The 26,087-nt window shown below is 43.3% G+C and overlaps 1 protein-coding gene across 2 annotated transcripts in view; it reads right to left on the bottom strand.

The window, feature by feature from the left end:
• Positions 1-26,087, bottom strand: part of LOC131968741 (low-density lipoprotein receptor-related protein 1-like) — a 122,872-nt gene that overhangs the window by 94,974 nt on the left and 1,811 nt on the right. For both annotated transcript variants that reach the window (XM_059329742.1, XM_059329741.1), the window contains exon 2: positions 9,026-9,148. In XM_059329742.1, coding sequence (XP_059185725.1) covers positions 9,026-9,148 — 123 coding nt within the window. The remainder of the gene's footprint in view (positions 1-9,025; positions 9,149-26,087) is intronic.

Below are 26,087 nucleotides of genomic sequence, written 5' to 3' on the forward strand. Positions count from 1 at the left end.
CCTCTCCCATCATAAGTGAGCCCTTATCTTGTTGTGTTAACTGCATTATTACGGTAGACGACTCGGTCGTACCCGTGCTGCCTTCAAGGTACCGCTTTTCTGTTGGATTTGAGTAACCTTTCAGTTTGCAGTTAGCAGTGCTATTTTCGCTGGCTGAAACTGCATAGTTATTGGTTTGTTGTTATTTTTGAACATCATTCCTTGTTTGGGTTAAACCGGAGGTTCATTATTATTATATGAAATAAATAAATACATATAATAAAAACTAATAACAAAAAAAAAAAAAAAAAACAATTTTTAAAAAGTGCAGAGGACAGCCTTGTTGGTGAAGGCAGTGTCTTCGCTCCCGCTCCCAACATACGCTGCTTGGTGGTGTCATAATTGGCGGTTGCAATTATGATGACCACTCATTGTTGCTCTGCCTGCATGGCTTTTCTGCAGCCTGAGGATGGCCATGACCTTTGCCCCTCATGCCTTGGCCTCGAGCATTTGAGGGAGGGCCTTTCGGAGAACCCGTGCATGAACTGCAGCCTCATGCCCCGAGCGGTACGAGCTGCTAGGCTGGCTGGGATGGAGCAGCTTCTGGGTGGTGTGTCCTCGCCAGAAGAATTGCCCCCAGCCCAGACCCTGGACCAGACCCGGCCCAGTCGGTTGAAGCGCCGGGCCGCAGAGGCTGAAGGCGTTCCCTCCAGGAAGGTGGCCAGGGGGTCTAAGCTGGCTTCCAGGGTGGACCAGCTGACGGCGGAGCTTCATCAGATGAAGTCCATCTTTTTGGCTCTCCAGCCTGGGACTGGTGCAGGGAGTGCGGGTACGCCTACTCCTTCCGTGACCATGTCTGGCCCAGAGGATGACGTCCTCTCGACCACGGCCTCAGCCACTGCCTTCAGGGAATATGAGGAAATTGCAGGCCCTCAGGACACCATCTCCCATGCCTCGGGGGCGGGATCCCGTTCCTCGGCTCACAGCTCGGAGGGGGGATCAGGGGGTAGCTCCATGGGGGCTATCATTCGTACAGCCCTGGCCCGTATACAGCTCGATATGCCACAAGCCCAGCTGCCTCCAGCAAGTGCTTTTTTCAGGCGTGTTCCGACCCAGACTGCCTTTGCAGTGCCTCCTTCAGAGGAATACCTGAGGGAGCTGCATGCATGTTGGAGGGACTCCGGAGCCCTCTCTCATGCAACATCCGATGGCCGAACCCTGGCAGCCATGCAAGATGCAGCCAGGTTTGGTCTGGGTCGCATGCCGGCTATTGAACAGACAGTGGCGGCGCTCATCGTCTCTCCCGATGAGGCCCTGAGGTTGGATGCCAGGTGTCCATCTCCCCAATGTCGTGTCACAGACGGCCTTTTGTCTAAGGCCTATGACGCGGCAGCTCGCATGGGTCGGATAGGCAACTCCATGTCTCACCTTATGCTTGCTCTTTCGGCATCCCTACAGGAGTCCACGGTCGACTCTTCCACTGTGGATTTTAGTGATGCATCCCTGCAGGCTTTCGCCCTTATGTCCAGGGAACTGGGACGGCTGATGTCTACACTTGTTCAGACGCGCCGCCAGGTCTGGCTGGCCCAGTCACCCCTCTCGGAGGCGTGCAGAAGGACCCTCCGCAGTGTCCCAGTGGAGCCAGGGGAGTTGTTTGGATCGGCTGCTCTGGAGGCGCTGGAGAGGACAGTCCAAGCCAGGCAGACCAGGCAAAGCCTGTCTGGGTTACGTAGAGGCACGCCTTTTCCTGCTAGGGCAAGGGGATCACCAGCTGCCCCACAACGCCGCGCTCAGCCTCAAGGTCGCCTTGGTGGCCACCAGAGGCCCCCTCTTCCAGAGCAACAGCCCATGCGGCGCACAGCCCAGGACTTTCGGGTCCCTGAATGCAGGCCCTCGAGACAACCTCGGGTTGCTGAGAGTAACCGGCGCCCCCCCAGGGCCCCCAGAGGCCGGGGGGCCAGGAACTGATGGGCCGGGGCCGGCCGTCGGCTGTATGTCCCAGCAGCAGCTCAGCAATTGGGCTGCTTACATCTCGGACCCCTGGGTGGTATCCACCCTGACCCAGGGGTACAAACTGCAGTTCCGACGCCGGCCCCCATCCATTGGCCGGGTCAAAATGACCATCATGAGCGACCCGGTCAGGGCCCTGGCCCTAAACCAGGAGCTATCTGCTCTTTTAGTCAAGGGTGCAATCGAGCCGGTAGACCCCCTGTCACAGCCCGGGGGGTACTACTCAACATACTTTCTCGTGGAAAAGAAGGATGGCGGGCTTCGCCCCATCCTCGACCTGAGGGGACTCAACAGGTTCCTAAAGGTCATTCCATTCCACATGCTCAGCACAGCAGAGGTACTGCGGACGATTGCCATGGGGGAGTGGTTTACATCCATCGACCTGAAGGATGCCTACTTCCACATTCCTGTCATACCCCGCCACAGGCAGTTCCTGCGTTTTGCCTTTCAGGGCCACCATTTCCAATTCCGGGTGCTTCCCTTTGGCCTCTCACTGTCTCCGCGGGTCTTCACCCGGTGTGTGGCTGCAGCCCTTTCGCCCCTGCAGTCGCAGGGCATGAAAGTTCTTCCATACCTGGACGACTGGCTGGTGTGTGCGCCGTCTCAGTCCCGGGCCGCTCTAGATACAGCTGCTCTTCTGGCTCACGTGGCCCGACTGGGTCTCACGGTGAACCTGGAGAAGAGCTGCTTGGTTCCCTCCCGGAATATCACCTTCCTGGGTGTGGTTCTGGACACTGTCACCATGAGGGCTTGTCCATCAACACGGCGGGTGGCCGACATATCTCGCCTCCTCCCTCTCTTCCGGTTGGGCCAGCGGCTGCCCTTCCTCCAGTTCCTGCGCCTTCTGGGCAAACTAACGGCTGCTGCAGCCGTCGTTCCCTTGGGCTTGCTGTCACTACGCCCCCTCCAGAGGTGGCTAAACAGCTTTCACTTGGACGCCAAGTGGCACAGGCACAGAAAGATCGAGGTGTCTCGGCGGTGCCTACTGGCCCTGTCCCCATGGAGGAGAAGGGCGTTCATGCTGCAGGGTGTGCCCATAGGCTCTGTTCCATCTCGCCGGGAGACTGTCACAACGGACGCTTCCCTCTCAGGGTGGGGTGCAGTGTGGCAGAACAGGACAGCGCAGGGGCGATGGTCTGCTCTGGCCCAAGCAGATCACGTCAATGTACTGGAGCTCCGTGCTGTACATCTAGCGCTCAGGCACTTTCTTCCCCACTTGGTAGGGAGGCATGTGCTTGTTCGGTCGGACAACATCTCGACCGTCTCCCACATAAACCACCAGGGGGGCACCAGGTCTGCACGGTTACTACACGTAACCAGGGACCTCCTTACTTGGGCAGCCCCCCGCCTAGCCAGCCTGAGGGCAATGTATCTCCCAGGGAGACAGAACGAGGTGGCGGACTCTCTGTCTCGAGGCAAGCCCCCCCCGGGGGAGTGGCGGCTTCATCCGGAGGTGGTTCTGAGGATTTGGGACCGATTCGGCAGGGCGGAGGTGGATCTCTTCGCCTCAGCAGAGACAACCCATTGCCCCCTCTGGTTCTCCTGGATAGAGGAGACCAGCCCACTGGGGCAGGACGCCCTCGCACACGAGTGGCCGATAGGCCTCCTCTATGCCTTCCCACCAGTCCCTCTGATTGCGGCGGTACTTCAGAGGGTTCTCCAACAGGGCCACACACTGCTTCTGGTGGCCCCTTTTTGGCCAGGAAGGACATGGTTTCCTCTGCTGCACAGCCTCTGTCGCAGCAAGCCATGGCGCCTCCCCGACAGGAAGGACCTCCTCTCTCAGCTGAGGGGCAGGGTCTGGCACCCCGACCCTTGCCGCCTGCAACTGTGGGTCTGGCCTCTGCAGGGCCGAACCCACTGCTGAATGAATGTACTGACTCTGTCCGTAGAACTGTCTTGAACGCCAGGGCACCTTCTACCCGGGCACAGTATGAGAACAGGTGGCAGCTGTTCTCGGCTTGGTGTTCAGACAGGAGTGTGGACTCTGTACGCTGCTCTGTGCCCGTTATTCTCGAGTTCTTGTATCCCTCCTGGATAGCGGGCGGCGTCCCTCTACTTTGAAAGTGTATGTGGCTGCTATTTCGACACGGCACGATCGAGTCGATGGCAGCACTGTGGGGGGCCACAGGCTGGTGACCCTCTTTTTGAAGGGTGCTCTGAGACTGAATCCCCCACAGGCACCAAGAGCTCCGGGGTGGGACCTGCCCTTGGTACTGGGTGCCCTTTGCTTGCCTCCCTTTGAGCCACTGGCACGGGCAGAACTGAAGTGGTTATCGGCAAAGACCGCCTTCCTCCTCGCCATCACTTCAGCGAAGCGTGTTGGGGAGCTTCATGCCCTGTCAGTCAGTAGTTCGTGTCTGAGGTGGAACTCTGATGGCTCAGGGGTTACCTTATGGCCGAATGTGGCATTTCAGCCTAAAGTTCTGACGAGCTCACGTCTTAATCAGCCTATCCAGCTGGCAAGATTTGTCCCACCTGAAGGGGAAGGGGACGATACATCTGAGCTGTTATGTCCTCTGCGGGCTTTACAGGCATACATTGGGAATACCGCAAGTTTACGCCAGTCAGACCAGCTTTTTGTGTGCCATGGTGGTCCGAAGAAGGGTCACGCACTGTCGAAGCAGCGCTTGTCTCACTGGATTGTGGATGTCATAATCCATGCATATGAGGCAGGTGGTCACCCCCTGCCACCCGGGGTGAGGTGCCACTCTGTCCGGGGCGTCTCCACATCATGGGCGGCTCTGAGAGGTGTGCCCCTGGAGACCATATGTGCTGCGGCCTCATGGGCGTCACCGAGCACCTTCACCAGATTTTACCGGGTGAATGTTGCCACTCCTCACCCGCTGGGTGTGGTCCTCCTACCAAGTTCCTCTACTTCCACTCAGTAAGGTGAGTAGGTGGGATTCCTCGTGACTCTTTTGGTATGTGTCATCCAGTGCTTATGCACCGCCTCTGGCGGTCAGGAAGGATGAAATAGAACGAAAGTTACGTATGTAACTACGGTTCTATGAATCCTGGATGACCGCCAGAGCGTCCAGTCACTCAGAACCCTCGTGGTTTCGCGAGAAGATTCTGCAGGAACAGATCCTCTGATGACACCGGAAGATATAACCTATCCGGGGGTCATCAGGGGGTCACACGTGACTTTGTTGGTATAACTACTCGACCTGTACATGCGCAAGACGAAGTCATTCAGTGCTTATGCACCGCCTCTGGCGGTCATCCAGGATTCATAGAACCGTAGTTACATACGTAACTTTCGTTTTAAGGTGACTAGACACATTTAAGCATTCCTTATTTTAGTGCATACCACATTATTAATTAATTTACAGCACATTCCTGCATCGACTCTCATGACACAACTCATAACCTACTGTAAAATGTTGAAAATTTAGTGCATTTCCTGCAAAAATATTTGCAATTATTACAGTAATACTATTTCATGAAATATGAGCTGATTTAATCTGTTAATGTGTGATGTATTACTTGCATGAATATTTGTTTGTATGTGTGTGTGCTGGTAGTGACTTTTGGAAAACACCTTTTGAAAAAAACACAGTGTGAATCATCTTTGAACTTCAAAGGTAAAATGTTTGCTGTTTGTTACTGACTGTATTACAGAGAAAAAAAACCCTGTGTGTAGAGGAGAGTAGATTGTGAGCACATGCTCTCACACCTGCAGCAGGTTCTTGCAGAGACAAGGTGCTGCCAGACTCTTTCATGTTGATGGCTATCTGGGCTGGGTGGTGGCTCCTTTTAGGAGACAGTGTCTGGATCAAACAAATCACTTCCTCTTCCATATCGGAGCAGTACAACCACTTGCTTTGGGTCAGCTGTCTGGTAAATGACATTGTTGATCAATTGTACACCAAACAATAAAACCCCCCTTTAATGCAACTTCTGAGCAAGTAGATAAAAGATTTTATTTCTTTTCAAGGCCGTCTTTTATTTCATTCGATAGGAGACAGTGAGACTCACATTACATCATGAAAGATTGCGTGTTTTCAACTCTGAAAGTGGCTGTTACAAAAGTGCTTCATCTCCTAAAGAGATAATTGCAGCCTAGGTGGGAACTGCCTGCTCTTATTACAGGCCAGAAGCGGGGGGGACGTCATTTCAGCGTTACACACTTCCTGTGTTTCCAGGGCGCATTCACTGCACGTGGGAATATTTCAGGACCCCAATAAAGTCTACAGCCTGAGGAGATAGCAGCTCTGCTGGAGCCCCCGCCCTACCTGAAGGCCATCCAGACAAATAACCTTCACATTTATCTCCATCGCATGGCTTTCAATTGTCCATTGATTAGGAATGTAGATCAAAGCTCTGTATAAAAAGGTCATATGTCCAGACAACCATTTTGTTTTTGTTTTACTCTTTCAGTATCCCTCTATGCCAGTCTGACCCAGCACCCCAGGGCACAAAGAACAGCATTGTGGGGGTTACACAGCAGGGCAAAGCAGCTGCACTGGACAGTGGCTGACTTCACTGGCAATAGCCAACACACTAACAAAGGCCACTGTGAAGCCCCATCCACACGAGTGAATAAATAAACCTCTCTCATGCATCTTTTCAACCAGAAGCATCTGCAAAAGCACCTTCACAAAGAGCACATTTATCACAACAATACAACTACAAATGCCACTCAGTGTATGGCTGGTGTATAGCCTGGCATACATACTCATAAAACATATGACAACATGGCATTTCAATCTTTTTTTATTTGCAATCCTTGCAACAACTTCCCCAGCTCCAAAAAGTAGACTATTATCATTTTTTTCTGTATACTGTATGCATCTGATGAGCAACAAAAAAATAATAATCACCCATATTTTACTGGGTTAATATATTTCTCCACAGCTTCACAGCCAACATCTGCTCTGCACTGAATATCATGTTTTTAAAGAGATGTTTGTTTATTTTCAGGTTCATACTTGTGTTTTGGGTTTCTACTAGAACATGTTTTCATGCTTTGATGTTAAAAAAAAAGTCTCATTCTGTCTGTCTGAATATACCTAAATTCACTCTCTGTATGAAATGCTCCATCTCTTAAAGCCCTCCTGCAGACATAGTGCAGTCAAGTCTGATTGGTGTAGCTCATTTATGGGTTTTTTGTAAACAACAATAGAGGTCTATAGCTCGTATGAATGTTTTATATCACGCATTGGCTACTAGGGCAATAAATAGGATCAATTCATTGAAGGTTTGGGTATTTTCAAGAGGTTTGTTGACAAGAAAACTACCCAACATCACCAGACGTCTCCTTTAAAGCGGCTACAGGGAGTTTTTAACGGGTTATGAAAGCATCTCCTTTTAACACAGATGCCTCTATATGACCTACAAGCAAATTTAGGCTATTTCTATAGATTCTTAATGGCTGTAGGCTGAAAAAAATATGCTGTAAATATATAATATTTTGCAGGTGTTTGAGTATGAATGGGAAGAGTTCATGGATTTTGTGGTCACTTAGTGCGTTTTTGTTAAAATCAATGGTAAATAATGCAGAGTTTGATCCACATGGAATTTTGTTTTGCTGACTGTGAAAAAAATGTAAATAAGCAAATAAAAGTGTTTACTTTAATCTTTGTGAAGTACCTTCACATAAGTTCCTCAATAACATCTCACCGATAAGGTCTGACTTTTTTTTCTCTCTCTGACTCACTTCTTGGGTTTTCAACCCTGACACCATGAAATGTCAAGTCCCTCCACAGCAAAGGTCCTTTAACTGTTGTTTTTTGAGAGAGTTTGGCATAAGCTAGAGGGAGTAGCAGGAGACAGAGGATGGAGTTACTGTTGTTTCTGTCCCAGATAGAGACACGGAAGGAGGCTGGCCCTCAGATGAGAAGGGGGGAAAAGAACAGGTTGTGAAAAACAGCAGGTTTCTCCATTGCTCTGGGCGAGTCTCTAATGACTTCCAGACCTACGCTCACACAGTCTCTGCGTCTAGACTGCAGCACTCTACCCTGGCCTCACTCTCTCTCTCCCGGGCCAACCCCCCCTCAAAAAATCAACATGTACACACACACACACACACACACTGTCCCCCCTACCCACCCAAAGCTCTCTGCCCTCTTAGAAAACTACAGGCGTTTTCAGTCTAAGAGGCTGACCAAAAAGACACTGCTGCTTTCATCCGCTCCCCAGGGATTCAGCCTCAAAGCATCTCCACTCTAATGAAGACTTTGAAACGACGGCTGTCTTTTTTTTTTTTTTTTTTTTGCTTTACTTTCGGTTTGTCTCATGACTGCATCCTGTGTGGTTCGGGATGCGAAAAAAGGAAATCACATCTGTCAAAAAGAAGACAAACTTTGTAAATCTCCTAATTGGGCATGACGGTGCTCTGTAAAGGAAGAATGACCTCTCTCACTCACTGATAAAACGTCCCATTGTTTCCTCCAGCCTGCCTGTGGTTAACCAAATAAATCAAACAGGCCAACAATCTCAGGCTATTCGCAGACGACTGCTTTTAGAATGAGTTTGGAGCGATCAAACACTATGGTGACATATTTGCATACCTTTGCCATTACAAGAAAATGTCTTTTAAAGGCCAGCCCAGCCGGTTTTCCATTTATTTCTGAGGCAGTAATACACTTGGAGACGGCACCTGTTGAATGTTATTCAAGGCAAATCAATCGACAATAATTTCACATTGCCAATTTTTAGACGAATAAAATCACAGGTTTGAGAAAATAAGCAGTGAGAGCTTTTATTTCACATACTTGCACTCAATTCCAACACTTGAATGGGCGGAAAAAAACTAGACTACAAGAAGAGCCCTAAACCCACTTGGCTAGGGGTGCTTTAAATTATATAATACGCATATATAGATCTCCATAAGCTGAAAAGCATTTCCTTTGTAAGCTGCAATTATCTTTCTTGAACGGTTTAAATGTCAGCCAAAGTTCACTCTGCTGCAAAAGTCAGATGCAGCAGCAGGATCATAACAATCAGGGTGCACAAGACGGCCGCCCAAAGTGTCTGGACAGAATATATTGGACTGTGTAAACTAAGTATTTTTAAATCTTTTAAGACTTACAAACATCAGGCTCCTCGTCAGAGCCGTCTGGGCAGTCTTTCTCCCGGTCGCAGCGCCAGCCCTTCGAGATGCACGTCACCCCATCCTTACACACAAACTGCTTTGGGCTGCAGGTCTTTGGAGCTGAAAAGAGACAAAGAAAAAAAATTGAATTAATTAATAGATTTCCTCGAGAAAAAAACAGACTTTTGTGTCAGTGATCTTTAATTCTGAGGTCTCATTAGCAAGCGGGGTCTGTTGTGTGCAGAGTCAATAGTGGCCCTCACTGGCCCTAATTAGGTCCTGGAAAGTTGTTACTGGATAGAGGGAGAATAGATGGAGAATTGATACACAAAAATACACACTCACTCACACACACTCATGCAGGCTTTGCGCAAACTTGCTGCACCTAAATATCCAGGTCAGCGTTCCCAGGCCAGTAGCAGTGATGCAACATGTCTGGAGGATATCAAAGAACATCTTGTTCTGTGAATTGCCCCCCATCATCTATTTCCTCTTCAACCTTCCAGTGAGAGAGGGGGAAAAACTGCCCACTCCAGCCACAGCCAAACGGGGGAGTGTATTCAAACCCACACTAATTCAAGTCTTCTTAGAACAGCGCATAAACACTTTGACAAGACATACACACACACACACACAAACACACACAACAAGCTGAGTCACCCGGGGGCATTCAGGGGGAGCTCTGAGTGGAAGTTGACACAAGATCTTACTGCTGAGTTATTGAAAACAGTTGTGTACTTATCTATTTTGAAATGCAACAAAAACAGTATTAATGGGCATAATGGTCTTTCATTAAGCAAATATTCAGCTGCCATTGAAAGGTAAAGAAAAGCAAGGATTAATGGATTGGCTACTTAAGACTGTGTTATCCATATTGACCTGATTTCATAAACAAGCCTGTTATGTTCATGTCCTGTACTGCAGCCAGCCACCAGGGGGCAATCAAAATGTTTTGGCTTCACTTTTGGGGAGCTGTCATCTCGTCCATCTTTATGTACAGTCTTGCGCCTCAAACACACACAGATAATTTCTTGTGGTTTATGACACTGGTATATCATATCGTTAAAACGTAATTACAAGCAGGAGAGGGGGGAAAAAAAAACTTCATGTCAATCTTTGACTCTTTAATTCTAAGTCCAAAATTTCAGACTTCGACAATATCCCCCACAAAACATGTACCAACAAAAATTAAATGCAATATTAACATTAATACATTAAGTTTAAAGGGGCTATAAACCGTTCATATCTGATTTATCTGATCTACCATAGATGCACTAACCTAAGCATGTTATTTCACCCCCTTCCTGAAATGATACCATGACATGTTTGGTAACAATAGATTCCTTAGATCTCCTAGTTTCACATGACAACCAAGGGGTCTAACATAAGCCCTGATGACTGCATGTGGCAGCACTTCAGAAGTCACATCATCCCAGGTTTCACACGCTCTTCCACTCTGAACAAAACCCAGCACATTCATGAATATATGCTGCTATTAGGCTCTAGCTAAGACATCACATTTATTGAGACAGCTTTGGAGACACCAGGAGGAATAATCCTCCTCTTTTGGCTTAGACTAGCCGCCTCCAGGCCCTGTGCCAAGCTAACACGTCCTGAACACACAGACAAAATTGGTATCCACTGTTCATTTAACCTCTGGTAAGGCAGTAAAATCGAGCTAACTCCACAGAATGTTAAAGTGAAAAATAAAACATTGACCTAATAATATAATAATAAGCCAGTTATGTGGAGTTAACAGTATTGAAAAGAAAGAATACGATAAACATTTTTTATATTATTATTCACGAGGCATAGGGGACCTTGTCATATTGTTAAACACAGGGCATGGGGAGACTAAAGGACAAAAGCATCAGCTGAATACAAAAGAGATAAAAAGTCCTTGTGTGCTCATCTGCTTTCATAAAACCTCATTTCAAAACTATTAAAATGAATAAAACAAAACATACAATTTACTATTTGACATTTAAAAGAGAGCAACAGGCAATCCCGAATTATAGTTAGAATTAAGTCATTTTCAGCATTTGGATACTTAATTTTTTTGTATCATCTGAGCTCATGTTCCTCTTGACAACATATACAAGAACTCCCCTTTCTTTTCTTTCTGTCATCAGGATGAGTATCTCGTGTCTGGACGAGCCACTTAATTGAGAATATAAAGCGCTGATTGGAAGTGGTAATGTTATTGTAACGCCTGGATTATTTAGGCATTCAGCATGATGAATGGGACAGAGGGGAAGCATGGGATAGACCAGGGGTGGATGATGGGATGAAGCAGGATAAACAGGATGACTGTATTTACATTTAATGCTAGCCACCGACTCCAGCAGTGAAGGGAATCTGGAAATGGAGCTCAACCTAAATACCATGAATTCAACCTGACATATTGCTGCACATATTCACACACTCCCCACTTATTCTCTTCTGTGTACCGCTGTGATTGGTGTGTGTGTGTGTGTGTGTGTGTGTGTGTGTAAGGGGCATCTTTTTCTCTCTCAGAAGTCACAAGGATGTGAATTATTCATGAAATGAAACCAGGCTTGTGTAAAAGCGTTTCCTTTTTGCTCCTCATCCCTCTCCTTTGGTGCGTGTTTATTTGTTTGTTTTGAGGTGTCAACACTAGCCATAGCAGGCAGATAGTAGCGGTGCGTCTTCCTATTGTTTATTCAGATGTGCTTTAACTCGTCGTGCTGTTAACTCAGTTTCCAATAATGGCTGTGGGTTGAGTGCACGCCTCGCCTCAGACTGAACCACACGATGCTGCTGACAGAAACATATCTGGGACCAGAGGAAGTAGGTCAGGAGGTTAGCTAGCTGAGGGTAAAGGCAGACAGAGAGAGGAGTTACTGAAACAGCAGCTCTGCTAGCTCGATGCTGCGAGAGAGGAAAGACAAAGGGCAGTTTCAGAGCCGCCATTACAGTCAGTCTCTGGTCATCCAATCACAGCCCGACCTCTAAAAATATACAGTAGATAGAAACATAAATACATTTATATTGAATATTGTGAATATTGTTTTATATAATTTAGGCAGGGGTAAAGAAAAACATTTTCTTCTCACTGCACATTATTTTAAGTTCTTAGTTTCTGTCCTTAGTCTGATTTTCACTTAGAGCTGGGCGATATATCGATATAAAAAATATATCAATATATTTTTAAATGTGATATGGAATTAGACCATATCGCCTAAATTATATAGTTCAAATCAGTCAGTCTCTGGTCATCCAATCACAGCCCGACTTCTAAAAATATACAGTAGATAGAAACATAAATACATTTATATTGAATATTGTGAATATTGTTTTATATAATTTAGGCAGGGGTAAAGAGGGTTTTTTTTGCCTTTTTTTCCTTCTCACTGCACATTATTTTAAGTTCTTAGTTTCTGTCCTTAGTCTGATTTTCGATATAAAAAATATATTGATATATTTTTAAATGTGATATGGAATTAGAACATATCGCCTATATGATATAGTTCAAATTTCTTTCTTTCTTTCTATAGAATTTCTGCCTTTACTAGGGTTTTGTCATATTTAGTTCTTTTGTAATGTTTGGTATTGTTTTCTCATAAAAATATATTTATTTCAGAAAAAGATTGACTAATTTAATTTCATAGGCTATTTTTATTTAAGATATTTTTTTTATTTAAATGGCTTTGACTTTGACTCAACATTTGCTCTCACTTTGTGATAAATATCGTATACAGATGTTCAGCCTAAATATATCGGGATAGGACTTTTGGTCCATATCGCCAATCCCTATTTTCACTAACAAATAAATAATTAATAAAAATAAACAAATGAAATGAAAAACAAAAAAAAACAATGGCAACTTAATTATAATAAATTAAATAATGCTTAATTAAACTGCATCTGAGATTCCTCACAAGTGCAGTTACTACTGCCAGCGCTGTTTGTCTTAAGATGAAATGTTTGACAAACTGCATTAAAAAAATGAAGCCTTTTCTGCATTTACACTGAGTAGAGCTCAGACACAATAGTTTGTAATTTGGACTTTGCACTGAATGCATGTGTCGTTTATGTTTAAATGCATTTTTTACAGAATGTATTCATTTATTATTTTACTAGAGAATTTGTCACTTTCTTGCCCTCCTCTTTAGAATAACCTTGTACGTATAGCAACACAACTACTGTTTGCTCTTGAGCAGATAAATGTATAAGTTGGATGTTATTGCTTTAGGTTGGTGGTCTGAAAATATTGCACGAAAAGTGCACAGCTTTACTATACATGCATGTAAAGCGGGAAACAATTAATACATCTCTGGAGACAGATGTTAGGGTCATGGTTTGGTAATTTTATATTTATCTTCCAGCTTCAAGTTTAAAATGAGTCGTTGATAACTGTGGTCCAGCAAAACATAGCTTTGGTTTTAGTTGTCTGTCTCACAGTTTGTTTTTTAACTGGCGCACAATGCGACAGGCCTCGACAGGTTTGAATTTACATGATGGAGGGAGGGAGAGAATGAAGAAAAAAAGATGGTAAACAGATTGATATGATCCAGGGTGACATAACAAGCTGGATGAATTGCAGCTATAAAAGCAAATGGAGAGGCGGAGAGCAAAGTCAAAAGGGGGGCAGGGCTCTCACAGCTGGGGGCAGGCCTGAAGATCTGAGGACAGGCTGGGCTGGGCTGGGCTGGGATACTGAGATGGGATGGAGGAATGTCACACATGCTATCAATGAGCTGCCTGTGTGTTTACCAAAGTAGCGGCTGAGTTAAAATGCTTTGGGTCGTCGCCATTTGGGCCCGATTTCAAATCCACTGGCCTCTGCCCCCCGCCGCTGTCTGATGGTCTTCCAAGATGAGCTCAGTCCTGTTGGGAGGAAGAGTCCTCTTCTAGGGCAAACTACTTTCACTGTACTAGATGAAAACTTTGACCTACTGTTGGCAGCCACAAGCCTCGCCCCCAGCCACAGCCCCGTTTCCTCCGACACCCACAGCAAGGCTATAAATAGATTGGAGGCCTCTGGGATCAAAACCGGGGCACTACAAAGCTCCAGCAGACACTGAGGCTACCTCCTCATCACGCACCTCTCAACAGCAGTTGAGGTGAAGGCGGACTTCAAGTACCGTTAACAGTGGTGCTGAAAGGGAACTTGACTAGTTCCGAATCCGGTCTACAAAGCCGGCCTAGTGCGATATATCGCACCTTCAGCTGGACGGCCACAAATGAAGTGCCCTTGAGCAAGACAAGTACCATCTCCAGGACTTTTCCAGTGTTCTTGTCTCATAGTAGAGGGAGAACCCAGAATTCCAGGGATCAGTTAAGTAGAGGTGGGGGAAAAAAACGATACAGTATAGTATCGCGATATTCATTCCGCCAAGTGTCAGTATTTAGCGTTCATTTAGCAACACTATTTTCACCGTTTTGTTTTTTTCCGGAGGGCATAGCGGGCTCAGTTTTAGGAATATACTGGAGCTACTGGTATCATCGGGAAGTTGTTGAAATAACACTGCAAAGTTAGGCTGTTTTTATGTTTCATTCAAAAAAATTCAGAGTTCACAGTGAAGCTTAAAATTGAGGTAAATTTGAGAAAATGCTGCAATTGTTGTCCATAAATGTTTGATATCAGTTAAGTTCAGCTTGACTGAACACTTTGTTGGTCAGTGTGTGGGTTTGACTCTCATTGTGGAGAAATAAAAAGACTGAAGTGAGATGAACAGAATGACAATTTTCTCTAATTTGACAAAACAATTCTTGACTGAATTAAATTTTGTGTACACCAAATGCAGTTAAACATTTAAATCGCAATAAATTGTATCACAATACTCACCATATCACAAAATGCTTGAAATCGCAACAATAATATCGTATCGTGATTCAAGTATCGGGATAAAATCCTCTCCAGTTTAGTATCTGCAGACTTGCAAACGATGTTCCTAATGACACTAAGAATCTACAGCCATGCATCCTTGTTCTCGTGAATGTATCGTTTTGTGCTTCAGAGACATGGCTGCATGGACATATTTGGTACGAAAACATTACCATTGCCAGCTTTCAGGCGGCTGATGTCTGACAGAGACATCAAGAGGAGCAGTAAGAAGAAAAAAGGGGGTTTGTGTTGCTTGTTAACAACAGGCAGTGTGACCCCGGGCACGTCACCATTAAAGAAAGCATCTGTAACACAGATTTCTAACTGCTAGTTGTCAGTCTGTCCATATGCATTGTCTTTGTTATTGCTTACATCCCACCATCAGTCCATCTATTCATCTTTCTCTATTCAGTAAGAAAAGTTTTGCCTTGGTCAGGGACAATTTGACACGTTATGATTTACTTTGTCTTTTATTTTATGAACCATTTGTGTTCAAATTTACCAACGGATAAAGTCAAATTTTTTAGTTAATTTGTGTGAAGTTAATTTCTAAAGTTAATCATCCAAGTTGATTTATTAAAGACCATTATCCCCACCCTTGTATTCATCCTCACATAAAAAATGAATAAAAGAAAACTAGTTATGAACAGAACTGTGCCCCAAAAATTAAGATCTGAACGAACCATGCATTTTGACAATCTTTTACACCCCTACTGTCAAGACATTTCACTAAAAGCCACAAAGGTCACCCTCATGGCAGTGCCCGAGGAAATATCTGAGAATCATTAGAGTTATTATAATCCATCCACTGGAACCATGTCTGGACCAGATGAAGTGAAAACTTCTATTGGCGCTACACTGCAAAAAAAGAAAAGTTGGGTGAACTCAAAATTTCAAGGCAACAAACTTCGATAAAATTTTAAGTTGGACAATTAAACTAAATATTTTAAGTTTTGTTTTTGAGTTTGCTCAACTCTGAATTTCTCTGGCATGATTGTAACGCCGCTATGAATGTCAGCTAATGTTGTAACCACAATTTTGAGTTAGCATTGATACGCTAATGGCTACTCTTGTAGCTGTAACAAGCAGCGCCACTAGCATCAGTTAGCCGCTAGCATCAATTAGCCGCTAGCATCAGTTAGCCGCTAGCTTTCGCTAATGACCAAATTTCCCAACAAAGAAATAAGAGTTATCAGAACTATTGTCCTTTGTTGTGAACCCCAACTTAAAGATATAAGTAACAACAACTCACCAACTTGTTTTTGAGCATACAACTGGCTTCCTTTGTTGTGCTAACTTACATTATTGCCCTAAATGTCAATAATTTATATTTCCAAGTTTTACCAACTTAAATCACTGTTTTAGGCCAAAAAAATACAAGTTGGCTTTTTTGTAGTGTAGAGAAATAGTCAGGAGATCATCAATCGTTAGAATTATTCTGTGGGCACCATGGATATCTGTGCCAAATTCTATTAAAATCCAAACTCTGAAAGTTCCTCTGTGGACATTTAAGTCTGTAAAAAGTAGAGGTGTGAATCAGCAGAGGCCCCACGATACGATATTATTGTGATTTTAACAATTTTGCGATATGGTGCGTATTGCGATACAATATATTGCGATTTAACTGTTTAACTGCATTTTGTGCCCACAAAATTCAAGTCAATCAAGAACTGTTTTGTCAAATAAGAGAAAATCAGTGTGTTCTCAGTCTTTTTATTTCTCCACAGTGACAGTCAAACCCACAGACTGACCAACAAAGTATTCAGTCAAACTAAACTGAACTGATATCAATGTATGGACGACAACAATTGCAGCATTTTCTCAAACATTCCTCAACTTTATGCATCACTGCTCTGAATTTTTTTTGAATGAAACATTTAAAAAAAGCCTAACTTTGCAGCATTATTTCGACAACTTCCCGACAGACAGATTCATTAGATCTTCGTTTCATATGATACCAGTATCACCAGTATAATTCTAAAAGTGAGCCCGGTGAAAATGTGCTGTATCGTTTTTTTCCCCCCACCTCTAGTACAAAGTATCACGGTGATCCATCCTGTGGTTGTTAAGATATTTCAGTCTGGATCAAAGTGGTGGATTGATGTACAGACCAACTTTGTCACTCATAGAGCCAAGCTGCTCGCACTATCTTCAGTTATCTGTTATACAAGTCTCATTTCATAACGCTGGAATCTACCCAGCTCTGTGAGATAACACAGTCCCCCAATTTACTCACATGCACACCTTGCATATGTCTGTATGACTGTTAAGACCCTGAGAAGGACAGAGGTGGAGAAAAACAACACATGTATAGACATTTATTTGCCCATGAATGAAGTTAGTGCTGTTGTATGACATCCACTGGTTTCTTTTAATACACATGCAGAATAAACTTCCTCAGGAAACATCTGCTCACATCTGAGGAGGTGATCCTTCTCAACTGCCACTCCAAAACTGTTACGGACAATAATGCTGGCAGGCCGCACAAAGTCCCCAGGTGGTTGTGTTGGCTGATTAAGCTGAAGTAATTCAGAAAGTTTACAGAGACTGTTGCAATGTCTGCTGGGAAAAGAAAGCCATGTAGTTTAGTCTAGCGAAGATAGCGTGTACTCAAACTAATAAAACACTTTTCTCAAGGGGAGAGGACAGTCCTGCTCTCCCAAATACTCTTCACTCTTTCACATGATAAAGCTCCGTTATCTTTTCAAATATTTAGGATAGAAAGGTTTATATGAGGGCAAGAAACAGCCTGAACTGTGTCGAACTTTATCTTTTCAGACTGGAACAAGACTGAAACACAGGTTACATTAACATTGACTTATAGCTAAATATCTTCTGAGAATGCGACGGAATAAAACATCTGAAATCGCGCAGGTAATTAATAATAAACTACTCAGACGAGTCTATAAAGAAAGAAGTGAAAAATGTTGTTAATATTTTGTGTAGCAGTTGCGGTGCCGCAGCCCTGATGAACTTTCTTTTTTAGATGAAGACGACACAAAGTGCAAGTTTGTAATGAGACAGAAAACAACCACAAACAAAGCCACTTGTGAGAGTTTGTGCTCATATTCTTATTAGAGAAGACATATACAGATGTAGAGCAGAAAGAGAGCAGGGCAGGGGTCTATTCTGCTGACCTCCTGGCTGACCTGAGGGGGTCAGACAAACGAGGGATGAGTCTATAGTTGCCTGTTCGGCTGCGGCCTGCCACCTCCTCATCCTCCTCCACAGCCCGGTCACGAACGCTTCAGGATTTTGCAATGCAAGAGAGTGAGAAGAAGGCAGAGGGAGGGGGGGGAGTTTTCCAATTTGTCATGTTACAAAACAGAGAAAAAAAGGCCCCAGCTGCGCCTCTTAAATAAACCTTTCCGGCAGAGTTTGGGCGAGTGGTGGAAGTTGAGTCAGTGTGAACAAATGAAACAAAGGTTCAGACAGAATTTAGACACAATTCCAGAGAATGGATGCCAATTGATGTTTACATATCCGTCACTATTATAATATCAATATTTTGATAGATAGCAACCAGTTTTAGATGTTTCTATGTGTGTATATAGCCGCACCATGCTTCATCATGTTTTTAGAGATGTCTGGTGTGTTTCTGTGTGTTTGCACGTCTACATAAGTGTGTATTATGCATGCACTTAGAGCTGAGGAGAATTAACATCAGGAATGTGCTCATGTCTGGTGATAGTTGCCAAGTAAACTGGGGCTCCGTCATGTAGGGCAACAACAGTCCTGCCTACAACTGTTGTTTTTTTTAGTTGTTTTTTTTAACAAAGTCTATCTGCACAAGCCTTTGTGGTACTGAGAGGCAGGATCTATTAAGCCAAGCAGAGTAATGAAATGTGAACTTAATTAAGAGCTACTTGGATGTCTGGCTGAGATTTCACCATGTCTCAACCCCAGAGTGGTAATCAACCACGACTGTTATTTGTACTGGAGTCAGTTTTGGAGCTCAGCGAGAGAGAGAGAGAGAGAGAGAGAGAGAGAGAGAGAGAGAGAGAGAGAGAGAGAGAGAGGCTACCACCTCCTTCACTTCCACATAAGGATTAAATCGAATTCAGCAGCAGAGTTGGGGGACAAAGCAGAAAAACCACAAGGTGTGAGCCGCCATTATCAAGTTAGTCAGTTTAGACAAATCCCTTAGCCACACCACCAACGCTGCCGCCAGAGCACACGCTGTACGTAGCTGCACGGGGAGAGAAATGACAATTAAGCCTACTTAGCATGCTGCAGAGGGAAACATATTAAAGAAGATTATATGAAATTCTTGTGTGCCTTTTCACAAGACCGGTACGAGTCTCAGTGTGGCGCATGAGCTCCAAGGAACGAGGCGAGATTCTCTAGAACGTTCTCTCAGTTTCACTATCCGTGTGCTGAAGCAACCTGAGCAGTGATACCTGCAGCTCACATCACCATGAGGCTGTCATGATGAAATCTTGAACAAGATGTTTGATCAGTAGCAAAAAAAGGTCCATCTTTTTTTTTTTAACATTTGAACCTGAAGTTTGCTGTCACATGTTACACATTTCAAATAATATTCAAAGTACCCCATCATCTCCAAACAGTGATGAAAGATGTTTAAAGTTTCCAAAAATATATTCACTTTAGTAACGGTGCGTGTAGGCAAACAACAGTAAGCAAAGAGTTGCCCATTCTCTTCACAGAAGCACGCACAATCGAAGAGGTCACACTGCCTACACACATGCAGTAGAGTGTGGGAAATCCTCCACAATAAACGTGAATATCACTTGTTGTACAATATCGTTAGCCTCATAGCATAATTGCTTAAGTCATTTTTGGGCCAAATTGTGATATCTGCCTAACTTTACTCTCCTACCACTGCTGCATCTTTCTGTCTTATTGCCTATGTTCTCAACCTATCAGAACACATGTTAGAGTCCAAAATCACTTTCTGCCTTAGTCATCTCTTTGACATTGTGTGGCATTTTTGCCACTACATACAAACATGGCCAACCGCGTGACAAAGAGGGCTCTGCTGACCACAAATGAAGTAATAAGTCTTCTCTTTGATTCATCTGGTGAGCTAGTTCATGTTTCTTCAACTTTCTAGACAATAAATGTACTTTCAGTCAATCAAAGGGATTAGGAGAAGTGTGTTTTTACTTTTAATTACATTTCTGCGACAAGGTATGATGAAGTGGCGTAAACACTAGCAAATCATTTTTTATTGCAAGTGTAAAGAGATTTGTTTTGACTAGAAATAAGACATTTTGACAAGATATAAGATAAGTATTCTTGGTTAGATTTTGAGTTTTTGCAGTGAACCTGTTCATATTTTCAGAATAGCATTCAGTGAGCAGAAGTACTCTGTGTTCGTTCCAAAAAAAGACCAGTGTGATGTATGTATTGTTTTTTTCTTGTTTTCCGAAACGCTCAAATATGACTTAGGCAAATATGCTATGAGGCTAACGATATGCAGAATTACATTCATACAGATGCAATATCGCCTTGTAATGTTTGTCAGGTACTGATCACAAACATGCTGCGTTTGAGGGCAGGAATAATGATTGCGGGTCCATGTGAGGAGATTTCTGCCTCTAAGTGAAGGGTGAATGCCTACTTGAAGGATTAGTGTTACAATTAGGCTTATGTTAAGGTTATGGTTGGGTACTTTGTGTTTAGGATTAGAAGTTGGGAATAAATCTAAATCAGGGTTGCACAAATAAGTGACCTTGGTGCCGAGCATTGTGTCATATAAAGGGTGTTGTTTTCATGTGAAAGGTCATTTGCAGGAACAGTTGAAAGCCATGCATAAAATTAATAAACCAACACAATTTTGATTGGTTTTACCTAGAGTTCAGAATATAAATACATGATTTAGGAGAAAAAAAATAGATAGACTGTCTTATCGAAATAACCCAGCAGCAGCTTGACTGATGTTTCAACAGAGATATCTGTTTTTGCAACTGAACCCTTCATGTATAAAGTATGAAAATGTTAGTTTCAGGGATGATGTACTGTTAGATTCATACTGTACTATATCAGGAAGCATTGTAGAGTCTGCAGGTCGGTTTGTTTGGCTCCATTTTTTTCCTCCAGGCAACGAATTCACAAGTAATCTACAATAGGTGCGTGTCTGCTCTGTCACACTTTTGTCCCAGAAAAAAATGGATGTCAGTGAAAAAAGCCCTGTAGCATCTTAAATGGATGTGAATGAATGTATTTGTTGTGCGGGCTGAAAATAGACTGCATTTTATCTGGCGGAGGAACCAAGATTGGAAAAATTCATGCCCCCCTTCCGAAAAAAGACAATTTCTATCTGGAGTTGGGATTGGAGCTTGACACTGTTTGCAACAGGCAAAGTAATATGACGCCTGGGATTCATCTTGTACATAAATGATTGGGATAGATAGGTCGCAGCAACAATAAGTGATATATAGCCTCCATTGTGCATTGCACAACACAAACAGTCCTTTCAGACTGACACAGTGGAGCGAGTTAAGCCCATGCTGCTATGCTGTTTGTGTGAATGGGTCAACACAAGTCATCCGACCTGATCCTGACACTGCCTGGCCTCAGCGCTAAATAGTGAACATGGAGTTCTCTTACTTAAACACAGAATAGAGTTGTTTTAGGTATATTATGTACAGTCAGAAAGAAAAACAAATATGAGGTTGCACGATTGCTGACACTGCATGTGTGATAAAGTCTGGCAGAATAACACAACGTCAGAGTTTTAGCAGTGACATGCACATTCACACCTGAAAAACATCACAGCTTCATCACTAATGAAGTATCTCATGACACGTACAATTTTCTCTCTCACACACATGCACTCTTACTAGTGCAGATACAAATGTTTCTGCAGAATTATCAAGGGAGTAGTCTCTTTTAAATAGATCATTCCCAGACTGATAATAGTGGCTGCTGCTGCCGCTGCTGCTGGAACACCATAAAGATAAATGTCTGTTGCTTCATCGTTGGGTGATACATCAAGAATTTGGATTTAACATTGAAGTGCTTTTCACATAAAACTAAAGTGGGCTATGGTTGTAAAATCAAAGTGATTTCTTTTTTACATACTTGGAATAATAGTATGTTTAACCAAAGCCGCTACAAGACAAAATACCAAAAAACCCTCTTATTTTGGACTTCAGATTTAAAGCTGCTAAAATCAATATTTTTTAACTAACAATGGATCACATGACTACTCGGCCATTATCATGACACTAAAACAATGCTAATGTTACTCTGTATCTGCTTGATGTGTAAATAGAAAACTGTATGCTAACAAGTTTGCCATTTCAGCTTAAAATGTGATATTATGTCGGTGTTGTATACACAGCTGGTTTCTGCTGCCACCAAGTGGCCCAAAAGAAAAAACAGTTACTGCAGATTTAAAGCTAAAATTGGCACATTTCTGCATGTTATCATCGTTTGTGCACATGTGTCAACATGCAGGGCTTAATAATATGTATTGTCCATGGCAAGTAAAATGCCATCTTGGGCTAGTAAAATCTAGCAATTCAACAATTAAACGCATGCTTTTTTGGTGACTGAAGTAGCTAAAGAGTGAGCCATCTCGCTTCCTCTCATCTTTGTTGAGAGACAATGAAAAGGTTTTGACCGGCGGCACAAGCGAGCATTTAAATTATCCTGGAAACAGGAGTTTAGTGTAGTTAGGTGGCGAAACTACAACTATGTATTGCACAGTTTTATGCATCTTGAAGAGTAAGGTGGATAAAACAGAGCCCCTTCACATCTGTGACCCTGTTCTGATTCATTTACTTGAAATAAATACTAAACATGACAACTAACTTATGAACTAATGTACTTACTGGTAAAAAAAAAAAAAAGGAGAAAAAAAAGTGGTAAGTAGATTTCTGGCACTTTTGCCTGACCAGCAAGTGAAAAAAAAACAATAACTTTTAACCCTGTCATGACCAGATACCATAAACCTGAATAAGGTACATTTATTCATTTACTTATTAACAAAGATAGACAGCATATACACTGTCAACCAAACAGACATGAGCCACTAAATTACAAACCACCAGAAGGATTTTGTTCAATCCCAGCTTTGGCCATGTTACAGTGATGAATTATAAGAGTTTGCAGGTGGGAAGATGCAAACACTGCAGATAATTGTCAATCTCTCCTTCACTATTCTCACTCTCATTACAAGTATTTTGCATAACTCCATTTTCCAGTCTCCACAATGCAAAAGCGAAATGGCATCGCTTCCTTGGTGTTAAATGAGTAATGTTAAACCTTTGGTCATCATCCAAGAGGGATTTCTGTCATTTTATCCCAACAGAGATAATAACCTGTGAGTAAGACAGAATTTCCAGCAAACACAGCCTCCGGTTCAGTTCGTTTTTAGCCTCAAATCAAAGACTTCTGCCAGGTACGGCTTAGCATTTCTCTGAGCCTGCCTTCCCCATTGAGTTCTTTACACTCTTCACCTTCATGTATGGATAGCTTTGGTGTCAAAAGTTGCTGGCTAACGTATTGTGAATTTACATGTGTGTTCATGATATGCCCTTGCACGTTTCAGCTCATATTCTCCTGAGACCGTGTCCTATCTCTGATCCTTAAATAGCTCCATCTAGAAGATAGTGTATCTCAATCAGTGGGCCACAACTCTAAAGTGGGTCATAGGACTGTTCTGACAAGCCTGACCACATGTACCCAGAGCACCTTAGCGCTAATAGATGTCAGCTAATAAATGTCAGCTAATAGACTTCAGCAGTGTTCAGGCAAATGTAAAGAAATGTCATTTGCATGAACCTTTTTACTTTCTAATATGAGCTAAACAGAATGAGCTGTGAACATCTTATAACTGCCAGTTAAAAAAATAGCCTTTTCAAGATATGCTAGTTTAGTTTCTTGCTTAAACTTAGAAGAGATGATTGATACCACTCACATATTTGTACGTTTAGTGTGAAACTGGAGTCAGGTAACAGTTAGCTTAGCATAAAGACTAGAAACAGGGGGAAACCGCTAGCGTTAGCTTAACGCTTGCTCGCTAACTTTAGCTTAACGCTTGCTCGCTAACGTTATTGCAAGCAAAATACTATCTGAGTGGATATGTTGGTAGAATAGGAGGTTGGCTGCAGTTCACTTAATGGCCTCCAGTGTCATTAGTAACAAGGATTTTCTGACATACTGTAGCAAAAAAATGCCTTTATCAAGGGGTTATGGGTGGGATTATTTTTTGCTGTGAGCGTTGACTTTCTGGGTTCAATTGTTGCTGGTTGATTTTGACACCTTCAGGGTTACGGTTTCCTGTGTTTATGCTAAAATAAGCTAAGTGCTGCTGCTGGCAGACTTTGAGAGTGCTATCGATTCTCTCATCTATGTGTCAGCAACAGTGAATAAACACTCTTTCCCAAATGTTGAACTGTTGCTTTGAGGTGCAAACTACACTATTTTCTTTAATGAAACAGAGAAAGAAGTCATATGGGGCACAGTTAATAGTGCTGTAAATATTTTCATTAATGGAGCAACTTACTCAGACCTTTACAGATCAATAATTTCAGGGCACTAAGATTTCACATCAGGTGTGAGGTAGCTGCAATGTCAATTGTGTGCTAGTTACAGCTATACATAATTTAATTATTAGTGTTCACCCACATAAACTATCTGTGTAATAATGTGACTGAACTCTACTTAGCCTCTGGGTTGTTTTTCCACAGGAAAAGCTGCTGACCAAAGTACTGGATTTTCTGTTCTGTTCAGTTATGCAGTCGTGGCTGGTTTCAGTGTGTCATATAAGGTATTCCAGGAACACGATTATAATCATGAAGCCTATTTATAGAGGTGTTGCATGTGCTGAATTTCCACATGCAGTCCTAAAAGTGCCTGTATGATATAAGGTCAACAGAGACAATGATCTAACCATTGTAAACAGATGGAGAGGTAGCCTTTTGGCCATAGTGGTGGCAGTATAAACTCTACCAAATGTTAGAGCAGGCCACAGGGGGAAAGTGCCAGGAGAAGCACTGGCTGGTGAGTTAATTAAGAAGAAAGCCTGTGCTACTAAACTAAGGAGTCTGGGGAGGAAAAAATAAGGAAACATGAAATGAGGAACCAGGCATTTTGGACAGAGAAGGCTCACTAAAATCATTTGAATGGATGTCTGAATGAAAGAATTGCTGCAGTGACAAGATGTCAGACACATTTCTCCATTTTTATTTTTCTGTAAAAGTGCCACTTAAAGCCTGAGGGGGGACAGCAGAGAAAGCTGTCCATTTCTGAGCACCAGTGATCTCTTCCTGCAGTGACCTTACAGTACTTTCATGAAGTGAAATCATGTGAATTCTTTCATTAAGGCCTTTACCACTGGGCCCCCAATTAGCAGAGCCTTCTGAACAATTTGAGACTGTTCGTGGAGGTCTCCTCTGGGGAAACAAAGAGCAGTTTAGACCCAATTAAACGCTGGGTTTGTTAGTGGCTCAGGGTCTTTGCTCTGGCTACAGTACAGAGACACTGAGAGAAAATCTTTTAGAGGTCTAGAAAATGGAAAAAGACGAGTTCCAGGCAAGTCTGGAAAAAAAAACTTGACTAGTAACATATGTGGTTCAAAGGGCCTTAAAAATTAAAGAGGCAATCAAAGAGGTTAAAAAAGCAATTTAGCTTTGCTTGAAAGGGAGTAACGTGCAATCGAGCTTCCCATACAACAAGTGACTAAGGCCTGGTGAGGTTGGCTTCAAAATGTGGGTGTTTCACTTACAGGCACATCGTGAAAAAAACATCTCACTTTCAGTCTAAGTGATTAATCCAAATTTCAATATGTTTCCTTGAGAGGCTCTGTCAAGCACAGCAGCCTCTGCATCCCACTGGGTTTTCAAGTAAAGCTAAGGTTTGGCGATCTCCTCTGGTAGACTGCACAAGGCTGACTCATCAAATCAAGGCATTAAGACTGTGAAGGAGGAAAATTTCACTAAAACAATAACAGTGCGTCAAGGCAGAAACTGTTTGTTTTAAGGCAACGTTTCTCAGCTGTTGCTGCAGACCGAGGAGGAGGACGAGGAGGAAGAGGAGGAGGAGGGAGAAACTGCAGGTGATTGCAGGCTATCCATGTCTACTTCAAGGTGGTAATTTATGTGGATTTTGCTCCCTAAGAACCTCACAGCACTGGATTGCCAAGTGCAATGAGATGACTTCAAAGGCAGAGAGAAGCCTTTATGGCTCGATGATGAATCTCACAACATGCAGCTAGTGGTTTAAGTCAGTCATGCA

The sequence above is a fragment of the Centropristis striata genome, chromosome 3, assembly GCF_030273125.1.
Source record: "Centropristis striata isolate RG_2023a ecotype Rhode Island chromosome 3, C.striata_1.0, whole genome shotgun sequence".
In the NCBI taxonomy this organism is placed as follows: domain Eukaryota; kingdom Metazoa; phylum Chordata; class Actinopteri; order Perciformes; family Serranidae; genus Centropristis; species Centropristis striata.